General features: G+C 42.1%; 1 protein-coding gene across 3 annotated transcripts in view; it reads right to left on the bottom strand.

Annotated features, from left to right (window-relative positions):
- Positions 1-12,655, bottom strand: part of arap3 (ArfGAP with RhoGAP domain, ankyrin repeat and PH domain 3) — a 363,864-nt gene that overhangs the window by 104,252 nt on the left and 246,957 nt on the right. For all 3 annotated transcript variants that reach the window (XM_087995078.1, XM_087995076.1, XM_087995077.1), the window contains exon 18: positions 4,260-4,472. In XM_087995078.1, the coding sequence (XP_087851204.1) occupies positions 4,260-4,472 (213 nt within the window). The remainder of the gene's footprint in view (positions 1-4,259; positions 4,473-12,655) is intronic.

A 12,655-nucleotide genomic window follows, 5' to 3' on the forward strand; every position in this document is an offset into this window, starting at 1 on the left:
CTTTGAAGCTGGGAGAGGCTGATGTAAAGTTTCACTTGAATGTCAGTGCAAGTGAGTTTAGAATTAAAGAAATCTCTCTTTATACAAATCAAATTAACTTGTAAACTGAAAGGAGGCAAATAACAAGGGAAATATTTATTCAGTTTATTCTTTATGGCAAGACAAGCAGCAGAGTTTTGTTTTGTGATTTGCAAATCCACAAACATACTTTGTTAAGGTATGAATTTCAAAAAATGTGTCCTGATTTACAGCTAGTCTTATCTGAATAGAATACTTTTAAAATTGTCTTTCAGAAAAAAAAGGGAAGCATTCTAAGATTGAGATGAGGAAGAATTTATTCTCTCAGAAGACTGTGATTCTTTTGGATTCTTTTGCCACATAGAGATGTGAGGCTAGAATCCTTGTGTGTATTTAAGGTTGAGATGGAAAGATTCTTGATCAATTGAGGAATCCAGAGTTAAGGGGGAAGGGCAGGAACGTAGATATGAGGAACATTGGCTCAACCATGATCCTACACATTGGCACAGCAGGCTTGAGGGTCTTCTCCTGTTTCTATTCGTCATGGTCTTATGCAAGTGATGTTCTAATATTCAGTTCATAAAATAGTTACAGCCACTGGGCCATTCTAGCAGTTATTTAGAGACTGAGCAGTGAAAGTGTACTCTTTATTGTAGTGTACATAGAGTTTACTTGGAGTAACCAATGACACACAACCTAAGATAATATTGGGCATGGACCTAAGATTTCCAATAATTTGGAAGCTTATTTCTGAGAAGTTAAAAAGCACTGTCACAGATGCTTCCTTTTATAAGTTACATAAGATGTGTTGCTTATTATATCAGTGGCACTGGATACAGTGAATTGGAAGCTGGAAGAACATTGTATCACCTTGGCAATTAGGATGAATTTCATAGTTCTACATCACCAGAAGAGAAAGTTTTGAAATATAGGCATGCATTTGAAGTAAATCATCATATGTTAGTTGTAATGAAGATGTGGGTGTACTTTAAGGGAGTTAAAAGCAGTAGAACTACTGGACATAACACCAAGTGTTCTCAATAAGGTAACACTCTAACACTTGGTTAAACAACTTGTTTAGCTTATTATATGAAGACAAGAAAAAATTCAAATTTGGCCAATCAGTTTAAATTATACCCCCAAAAATTCCAAACTCCAATCCAGTTTGAATTGAGTATATTGACAATCTTAAAAGCTAATGACACAATCCGATGCTTTGGGGGGGTACAAGACTGGGGAAAATTGAACAGTTGGGAGGAGAACTGCCAAACCCAGCATGAAAACAGACTGAAAAATAGCTTTCTTAAAAGATACCTTTTCGATCAGTAACCTGTGATGCAAAAATTCCTAAGGAGAAGAAAAGACGCCATAGGACGATCCAAATAGAAGAACCGAAAGCTGCCTGGTTTTGAGATAAGAAGTTTTGTAATTCTTAACTGGATGTTTTATCAGACTAGTATTATAAAAGGGAAGGTAAAAGATAGGTGAGAGTGAGGACTTGTACATAGTTGTTAGTTGATTATTCTCTTTTATACTTGAAGAAATTAAGTTGTTAATTTTTACTTTAAATGGTTCTTGAATTTGAAGATGATTCTCAAATCTGCCAAGAAAGTTTAGGAAGAAAGAAAAAGGTCATACTTTTAGAAAAAGCAAATAAGTTAGATTTGGGTTCAACCAAAGACAAACGTAAAGACAAACGACAAGGTGAAAGGGTTACCCTTAGATGTGTCAGAGAAACAGACAAGTGCAGTAGAGGTAGAAAAACAAAGTACAATTAAGGAAAATGGAGTTAGAAGATTAACAAAGAGAGAAAGGAAAGAGAGAGGGAGAGCGAAAGGGAAAGAGAGAGAGAAGTGAGAGAGTGAAAGAGAGAGAGAGAGGAAAAAGAGAGAGAGGAAAAGGAGAGAGAGAAGGTTCTTAGCTGAGCAAAAAGAGAGATAAAAGGAGAGACAAAAGCCAGGTTTAGTAGTCCTTATCAAATTGAGAAAAAGTTAAGTCAGGTGAACTGTTTAGTAAAGATGCCAGATAGAAGAAAAAGGTATCAAGCATGTCATGTGAACACGTTGAAACCATATTATCCTACAGAGAAAGAATTGGAGGAACAGGTGTTAGTTACTGCCCCACAGAGTGAGGAATCAAATCCAGATGATGTGGATTTTGGGGTGCCTCAAAATAGATTAAAAAGTGAAGAAGTCCTTGAGGAATGGGATACATTAGTAAGCCACCTGTCTCAGGAGAATGGAACACAGTTGAAAGATTTGTTACTGCAGTACAAGGACATATATAAAAATCAGATGGGGCGGACTAATGCTATTGTAGAACAAAGAAGAGAACAAAGAAGAACAAAGAAAATTTACAGCCTCGGAACAGGCCCTTCTGCCCTCCAAGCCTTAGCCGATCCAAATCTACTGTTTAAAGCTGTTACCCAATTCCTAAGCATCTGTATCCCTCTGCTCCCCACCTACTCATGCATCTGTCCAGATGCATCTTAAATGAATCTACCGTGCCTGCCTCTACTATTTCTGCTGGCAACTGGATTTGAAGATGATTCTCAAATTTGGTTCCAGACACCCACCACCCTCTGTGTAAAGTACTTGCTGCGTGTATCCCCCTTAAATGTTTCACCTCTCACCTTGAAAGCACGACCTCTCATTATTGAATTCTTCACCCTTGGAAAAAGCTTATCTCTATCTACCCTGTCTATACCATTAATGATTTTGTAATCAGGTCCCCCCTCAATCTTCTTTTTTCTAATGAAAACAATCCTAACCTACTCAACCTCTCATCATAGCTACCACCTTCCAGACCAGGCAACATCCTCTTAAACCTTCTCTGTACCCTCTCCAAAGCATCCACATCCTTTTGGTAATGTGGCAACCAGAACTGTACGCAGTATTCTAAATGCGGCCGAACCAAAATCTTGCACAATTTTAATATGACCTGCCAGCTCTTATACGCAATACCTTGTCATATGAAGGCAAGCAGACCATATGCCTTCTTGACCACTCTATCCATCTGTGTAGCCACCTTCAGGGTACAATGATCTCTCTGTTCATCAAGTTTTCCCAAGACTCTTCCGTTTACTGTATAATTCACTCTAGAATTAGACTTCCCAAAATGCATCACCTCACATTTGCCCAGTTTGAACGCCATCTGCCACTTCTCCGCTCAACTCTCCAGTCTCCTGTATTCTTTGACAGTACCGTATGCTTTCTGCTACTCCACCAATCTTCGTGTCATCTGCAAACTTACTGATCAGACTAACAGTGCCCTCTTCCAGATCATTTATGTATATCACAAACAACAGTGGCCCCAACACTGACCCTTGTGGAACACCACTGGTCACCTTTCTCCATTTCGAGAAACTCCTTTCAGCCACTACTTTCTGTCTCCTGTTGCTCAACCAGTTCTTTATCCACCTAGCTAGTATACCCTGCACACCATGTGACTTCACTTTCTCCATTCGTTTCCCATGGGGAACCTTATCAAATGCTTTACTAAAGTCCATGTATATGACATCAACAGCCCTTCCTTCATCTATCAAGTTGGTCACTTCCTCAAAGAACTCTATTAAGTTGGTAAGGCATGATCTTGCCTGCACGAAACTATGTTGTCTATCACTGAAAAGCCCATTCTTTTCCGAGTATATATCTGTTAGTACCTTCTCCAGTAACCTTCCCACCACTGACATCAGGCTCATTGATCTGTAGTTACCTGGAATATGGCAGAAGTGTACTGTAGATGCTGGAGATTAGAGTCAAGGTTAGAGTGTTGCTGGAAAAGCACAGCAGGTCAGGCAGCATCCGAGAAGCAGGAAAATGGACTTTTCAGGCAAAAGCCCTTCATCAGGAAATACTGATGCAGGGTCTTTGCCCGAAATGTCAATTTTCCTGCTCCTCGGATGCTGCCTGGCCTGCTGTGTTTTTCCAGCATCACATTTTTCAACTTTGGTAATCCAGCATCTGCAGTCCTCACTTTCTCCTCCTTACTTGGAATATCCCTACTACTCTTCTTGTAGAGGGGGACAACATGAGGAACCCTCCAGTCATCTGGCACTTCACCTGTGTTTAAGGATGCTACAAAGATATCTATTGTTAATAGCTAGTAGTTTATAGTATAGCAAAAACTTTAATAGCTAGCAGTTTACATCAAATTGAGTTATGTACAAACAGAAAAAGAATGTACTTAGCAAATAAACTTAATCATATTCCCTGATAACACTGTTTGAAATAGTGGCTCACCTGCAGCTTCTTTCCATTGTAAGTGGAGAGCCATCATAAAAACTGGGTCATCAATTTCTCTGAAAAACCTCTTAAGAACATCAGTGACATCTTCAATGAAGTGTTCCCCTGTCCTTAGCTTCACATTCCTGGCATCTTTTCGAAACTCATCCATCAGGAGTTTAATGCGAGACTTGGCACCATTTTTCCTGTAAATCCCCTCATGCCGCAGACCTGTGAGGAACAGTAGGGTTAATTACACTGAGATCCACCAATCAGTGAAACGTTATCTTAGATTTGACCAGGTCAATAATTGGAGAGAACCCACTCTATAGACAATGTGCAAAATAACTGCATGGATTTCTGATCACCACACTTTGGGAGGTATGTGAGGATCATGAAGCTATACAGCATAGAAACAACCCAACATGTCTATGCTAATCAATGAACACCAAATTGCACTAATCCCATTTACCTGCACTTAATCCATAACCTACTGTGCTCCGGCATTTTAAGTGCTCGTTCACAGATACTCCCAAACTAACACACGCACCCTCTCACAGACTTATACCCCTTTATACTCAATACACACACTCTCTCACAGACACCCATAACCACCACCACCCCCCACACACATCCACATACACACATACACATATAAGTTTGTGGGGTGAATCTGTCCTAGAAGAATTACATTTTACTTTGCTCAAAAACTGCATGAGTCCAAGTAAGAGTCTGTCAACTGTTTTTTTAGATTAGAATCAGCCTGACCATTGTGGCACAGACAGTCTCACACAGGGTAGCTCACACCTTCAATACATTATCTGGACCAACATGACACCAATTGTTAAAGTTCACTTCAGAATGTAACTTTTAAAAAGGTTTTGCAATTTACATATGAAAGACCTGAACCCAACATGGTCATTCTAACAGATGAGAGATCTAACAAACAATCCAGGTCATTTTCAATATGTAATTTCAGTTACATCACACTGTAAACTTTTGAAAAACATTCTGTGTCTTACTATCTTACATTCCACAATCACCTGATGAAGGAGCAGTGCTGTGAAAGCTAGTGCTTCCAATTAAACCTGATGGACTATAACCTGGTGTATGATTTTTTTAACTTTGTACACCCCAGTCAAACACCGGCTTCTCCAAATCAATCTTAACTGCTGCAAGAGTACCTGCCTCCATCACCATCTCAGGCAGCACTTTCCATTTTGTAGTAGAGATCTTGAAATATCTTTGTATCTCCTTTTAGCACATGCAAAGTCTCAGAAGACTGGAAAACAGTCAATGTTGTTCTTTTAATTAAGAAGGGAAACACGGATAACCCAGGCAATTATAGGCCAGTCAGCCTTCCATCAGTGGTCAGGAAATTTTGGAGAAAATTCTTAGGGGCAGGATTGACTCACATTTGAAAAAGAATAGACTTATTAGGGATAGTCAGCACGGCTGTGTGCGGGGGAACGTTGTGTCACACAAACTTGATTTTTTTTGAGGAAGTGAAGAAGGTGAATGATAAGTTTAGGGCAGTAGATATTGTCCACATGGACTTTATTAAAGCAATTGACATGGTCCCTCATGGTAGGCTGGTCCAGAAGATGAAATCCCATGGAATACATTGTGTGTTGGTTGGATACAAGATTGCCTCAGTCGTAGAACACAGATGGTAGTTAAGGCAGCACATTTTTCTGACTGAAGGTCTGTAACCAGTCCTGCTCCACAATCAGTGCACTATTGTTTGTAATACATATAAATGATTTGGATGAAAATGTATGTGGTCTGACTGGAAAGATTGAAGATCACACAAAAATTAGTGGAGTTGTGGATAGTGTCAAAGGATACAGCAGGATATAGATCAGTTGGAAAATTGGGCAGAGAAATGGCAGATGGAGTTTAGTCTGGAAAAATATGAGGTGAAGCATTTGGGAGATCTAGTGCAAAAGGAAAGTAAACAATAAATTGCAGGGCTCTTAGCAGCATTGATATACAGAGGAAAACTCAGTTAGGGCGCTTGAGGGTTACAAGGAAGTCAGGAAAGACCTAAAAAGAGAGCTCAGAAGAGCCAGGAGGGAATATGAGAAGTTGTTGGCGGATAGGATCAGGGTTAACCCTAAGGCTTTCCATAGGTATGTCAGGAATAAAAGAATAATGAGAGTTAAATTAGGACCAATCAAGGATAATAGTAGGAAGTTGTGTGTGGAGTCAGAGGAGATAGGGGAAGCACTAAATAAATATTTTTCGACAGTGTTCACTATAGAAAATGAAAATGTTGGCGAGGAAGATACAGAGATACTTGCATCTAGACTAGAAGAGATTGAGGTTCACAAGAAAGAGGCATTAGAAATACTGCAGAGTGTGAAAATAGACATGTCCCCTGGGCCGGATGGGATCTATCCTAGGATCCTCTGGGAAGCAAGGGAAGAGATTGCTGAGCCTTTGGCATTGATCTTCAAATCATCATTGTCTACCGGAATAGTGCCTGAGGACTGGAGGATAGCAAATGTGGTTCCCTTGTTCAAAAAGAGTAGTAGAGACAACCCTGGTAGTTACAAACCAGTGAGTCTCACTTCAGTTGTTGGTAAAGTGTTGGAAAATGTTATAAGAGATAGGATTTATAACCATCTAGAAAAGAATAATCTGATCAGGGACAGTCAGCATGGTTTTGTGAAGAGTAGGCCGTGCCTAATGAATCTTATTGAGTTTTTTGACAAAGTGACCAAACAGGTAGATGAGAGTAAACAGGTTGATGTGGTGTATATGGATTTCAGCAAGGCGTTCGATAAGGTTCCCCACAGTAGGCTATTATACAAAATGCGGAGGAATGGGATTGTGGGAGACATAGCAGTTTGGATCAGTAATTGGCTTGCTGAAAGAAAACAGAGAGTTGTAGTTGATGGAACATGTTCATCTTGGTGTCCAGTTAGTAGCAGTGTACCGCAAGGGTCGGTGTTGGGTCCAGTGCTATTCGTCATTTTTATAAATGACCTGGATGAGGGCTTAGAAGGGTGGGTTAGTAAATTTGCGGGCGACACTAAAATCGGTGGAGTTGTGGATAGTGATGAAGGATGTAATAGGTTGCAGAATGACATAGATAGGATGCAGAGTTGGGCTGAGAGGTGGCAAATGGAGTTTAATGTGGACAAGTGTGAGGTGATACACTTTGGACGGAGTAATCAGAATGCAAAGTACTGGGCTAATGGTAGGACTCTTGGGAGTGCAGATGAGCAGAGAGATCTCGGTGTCCATGTACACAGATCCCTGAAAGTTGCCACCCAGATTGACAGGGTTGTTAAGAAGGCATACAGTGTTTTGGCCTTTATTAATAGAGGGATTGAGTTCCGGAACCAGGAGGTTATGCTGCAGCTGTACAAAGCTCTGGTACGGCCACACTTGGAATATTGTGTACAGTTCTGGTCACCGCATTATAAGAACATAGAACATAGAAGAATACAGCGCAGTACAGGCCCTTTGGCCCTCGATGTTGCGCCGATCCAAGCCCACCTAACCTATACTAACCCACTATCCTCCATATACCTATCCAATGCCCGCTTAAATGCCCATAAAGAGGGAGAGTCCACCACTGCTACTGGCAGGGCATTCCATGAACTTACGACTCGCTGAGTGAAGAACCTACCCCTAACTTCAGTCCTATATCTACCCCCCCTTAATTTAAAGCTATGCCCCCTTGTAATACCCGACTCCATACGCGGGAAAAGGTTCACACTGTCAACCCTATCTAACCCCCTAATCATCTTGTACACCTCAATCAAGTCACCCCTAAACCTTCTTTTCTCTAATGAAAACAGCCCCAAGTGTCTCAGTCTTTCCTCATACGATCTTACTTCCATACCAGGCAACATCCTGGTAAACCTCCTCTGCACCCGTTCCAGTGCCTCCACATCCTTCCTATAGTATGGCGACCAAAACTGCACACAATATTCCAGATGCGGCCGCACCAGAGTCTTATACAACTGCATCATGACCTCAGGACTCCGGAACTCAATTCCTCTACCAATAAAAGCCAGTACGCCATATGCCTTCCTCACTGCACTATTTACCTGGGTGGCAACTTTCAGAGATCTGTGTACATGGACACCAATATCCCTCTGCTCATCCACACTACCAAGTATCCGACCATTAGCCCAGTACCCCATCTTTTTGTTATTCTTCCCAAAGTGAATCACCTCACACTTAGCTACATTGAATTCCATTTGCCACCTTTCTGCCCAGCTCTGCAGCTTCTCTATATCCTGCTGTAACCTGCCACATCCTTCCTCACTGTCAACAACTCCACCGACTTTCGTATCATCCGCAAACTTGCTCACCCAACCTTCTAACCCCTCTTCCAGGTCATTTATAAAAATGACAAACAGCAATGGTCCCAAAACAGATCCTTGCGGAACACCGCTAGTGACGGCACTCCATGAAGAAACTTTGCCATCAACTACTACCCTCTGTCTTCTTCCATCCAGCCAATTCCTAATCCAAACCTCGAACTCACCCTCAATGCCATATCTCCGTATTTTCTGCAGTAGCCTACCATGGGGAACCTTATCAAACGCCTTACTAAAATCCCTATATAAGGATGTGGAAGCTTTGGAAAGGGTGCAGAGGAGATTTACTAGGATGTTGCCTGGTATGGAGGGAAGGTCTTACGAGGAAAGGCTGAGGGACTTGAGGCTGTTTTCGTTAGAGAGAAGAAGGTTGAGCGGTGACTTAATAGAGACATTCAAGATAATCAGAGGGTTAGATAGGGTGGATAGGGAGAGCCTTTTTCCAAGTATGGGGACGGCAAACACGAGGGGACACAACTTTAAAGTGAGGGGAGATAGGTATAAGACAGATGTCAGAGGTAGTTTTTTTACTCAGAGAGTAGTAAGGGTATGGAATGTTTTGCCCGCAACGGTAGTAGATTCACCAAGTTTAAGTGCATTTAAGTCGTCGTTGGACAGGCATATGGACGTACATGGAATAGTGTAGGTAGGAAGGGCTTCAGATTAATAAAACAGGGCGGCGCAACATCGAGAGTCGAAGGCCCTGTACTGCGCTGTAATGTTCTATGTTCTGTGTTCTAAACTTGAGGTGCAGGTCCATACGTCCCTGAAAGTGGCAATACAAGTGGATAAAGTGCTAAAGTATGCATACAGCATGCTTGCTTTCATCGGTTGGAACACTGAGTGTAAAAATTGGCAGCTCAAGTTGCATTTGTATAAAATTTTAGTGAGATCACATTTGTAACATTGAGTGCAGTTCTGGTCACCATATCATAGGAAGGATGTGAAGGCCTTGGAGAAGGTGCAAAGGAGGTTTCCCATGATGTTGCCTGGATTGGAATGTATTAGTGAGAAGGAAAGGTTAAACAAATTTGAATTGTTTACACTTGAATGTTGGAGGCTGAGGGGCAACCTGATAGAAGCATGTAAAATTATAAGAGGCATGGATAGGGTGGAAGGATCAAATATTAGGGGGGATATTAGGGGGCATTAGTTTAAGGTGAGAGGGGTTAAGTTTAAAGGAGATGGTGGTAAGTGCCTGGAAATTGTTGCCAGGAGAATTGGTAGAAGCAGCATTTAGAGTGGATAAAAGCACAGCATGTCAAGCAGCATCAGAGGAGCAGGAGAGTCAACATTTCAAGCAGGACCCTTGATCAGGACTGAGGAGGGGGAAGTGGGGCTGAGAAATAAATAGGAGGGGGTGGGTGTGGGGGTGGGAGAAAGGAAGGTGGGATGGTGATCGGTGGATACAGGTGGGAGGTAATTGAGATTGGTCAGTTGGAAGGGTGAAGCAGATAGATAAGAAGGAAGAGTTTTAAAGTCATAGTCAGGTCAATGGGGCAGGGTGGAGAGGGAGGACTAGACCTGGCATGACGTGGGAATAGTGAGATTTGGAAGCTGGTGAATTCTATGTTGAGGCCATAAGGTTGTAATCTTCCAAGGTGGAAGATGAGGTGTTATTTCTCTAGTTTGCATGTGGTCTTTTTTTGACAGTGGAAGAGGCCAGAAGGGATACGTCATTGGGTGAATGGAAGGGGGAGCTGAAATGGCTGGCAAAAGGGAGGTGGGATTCATTGGAGCATCCAGACCATAGATTTTCCCTGAACTGGCCCCCGAGTTTGCACTCTGTCTCTCTGATGTAGAAGAGAGACCATATTGGGAGCAACAGATGCAGAAAATCAGATTACAAGAATCAGAGGTGAATCTCTATTGGACTTGGAATGATTATCTGGAGCCTTGGATGGAAGTAAGAGGGAGGTGTGGTGGCAGGCGTTGGACCTCCTGCGACTGCTGGCAAAGGTACCAGTTGTGATGGAGAGGTTGGAGGATAGTGTGGACCTAATGGGAGAGTTGTGGAGGGAACGGTCACTACAGAAAGCGGATAGGGGAGGGGAAGGAAATATCTTTTTAGTGTTGGGGTCAGACTGCAGGTAGCAAACTGCAGGTGACTGCACACTGCAGAGACATTTAAACAGACACATTAACATACAGAGAATAGAGGGGTACAGACCATATGCAGGTAGATGGGATTAGTTTCGAAGACAGCATGGTTGGCACAGACACTGACACAGACACCGACACAGACACAGATACAAAGGACTGAAGGACATGTTCCTGTGCTGTGCTGTTCTGCTTCTACCAAACTCTGGGTGAAACAAACCTTTTCTCAGATCTCCTCTAAATCATTTTTTCCTCATCTAAAACTGATGCCCTCTGGTCTTAGACTTGTCTGCCATAAAGAAAAGATTCTCATAATTTACCTGGCCAATGCTTCTCATCATTTTTTACACTCAATCAGGTTAATCTCTCGGCATCCACTGCTTCAAGGAAAATGAACCCAACCTATCCAGTTTCTCACAACTGAGACTTTCCATCCCAGACAACATCCTGGTGAATCACTGCACCCTCTCCAGATGCAATCACATCCTTCTGATAGTGTGGCAACTAGAAATGCACATAGAATTCCAACTGTGGGCTAACCAATGGTTTACGATGTTGTAACAATAATTCCTTGCACGTATATTCTATACCCCAGTTAATGAAGGTAAACATGATATATGCTTCTTTCAACACACAGTCCACCTGTGCTGACACCTTCAGGGGTCTATGGACTTGAACACAAAGGTCTCTTTGTCCGTTAGTACTCCCGAGGAATTTGCCATTCATTGTATATATTCTTTCATTCTTTCATTCTGCAAAATGCAGCACCTCATAATTGTCAGGATTAAATTCCATCTGCCATTGCTCTGCCCAAAATACCAACTGATCAATATCAGACTATAGCCTAAAACCATCCTCCTCACTATCAACAACACCACCAATTTTTGAATCTGCTATGGCCCCAGCAATCTCCTCCCTCACTTCCCATAACAGCGTGAAAGACATAGAATATGGAACACTACAGTGCAGTACAGGCCCTTCGCCTCCTGATGTTGCACCAACCTGTGAAACCAATCTGAAGACGATCGATCCTACACAATTCAAATTTCATCTGTATGTTAATCCAATGATCATTTAATTGCCCTTCGTGTGGGTGGGTCGAATACTGTTGCAGGCAGTGCATTCCATGCCCCTACTACTCTCTGAATAAAGAAACTACCTCTGACATCTGTCCTGTATCTATCACCCCTCAATTTAAAGCTATGCCCCCTCATGCTAGCCATCACCATCTGAGGAAAAAGGCTCTCACTGTCCAACCTATCTAACCCTCTAATTATCTTAAACGTCTTAATTAAGTCGTCTCTCGACCTTCTTCTCTCTCATGAAAACAGCCTTAAGTCCCTCAGGCTTTCCTCATAAGACCTTCCCTCCATACCAGGCAACATCCTGGTAAATCTCCTTTGCACCCTTTCCAAAGCTGCCACATCCTTCTTACCATGTGGTGATTAGAACTGTACACAATACTCCAAGTGCAACTACACCAGAGTTTTGTATAGCTGCAACATGACCTCGTGGCTCTGAAACTTAATCCCTCTATCAATAAAAGCTAACTTACCGTATGCCTTCTTAACAACCCTATCAACCTGGGTGGCAACTTTCAGGGATCTATGTACATGGACACTGAGATCTCTCTGCTCATTCATACTACCAAGAATCTTACTCTTTATTCCTGTCGCTCCTTCCAAAGTGAATCACCTCACACTTTTCCACATTAAACTCCATTTGCTACCTCTCAGCCCAGCTCTGCAGCTTTTCTATGTCCCTCTGCAACCTTCAACATCCTTCAGCACTATTCACAACTCCACTGACATTAGTGTCACCTGCAAATTTTCTAAACCATCCTTTTGGGCTCTCATCCAGGTCATTTATAAAAATGACAAACAGTAGTGGCTCCAAAACAGATTCTTGCAGTACACCACGAGTAACTGAACTCCAGCATGAACATTTCCCATCAACCACCACCCTCTGCCTTCT

This window comes from Chiloscyllium plagiosum, unplaced genomic scaffold (assembly GCF_037043375.1).
Source record: "Chiloscyllium plagiosum isolate Xiang-an unplaced genomic scaffold, Cpla_swu_hap1 HiC_scaffold_16, whole genome shotgun sequence".
In the NCBI taxonomy this organism is placed as follows: Eukaryota; Metazoa; Chordata; class Chondrichthyes; order Orectolobiformes; family Hemiscylliidae; genus Chiloscyllium; species Chiloscyllium plagiosum.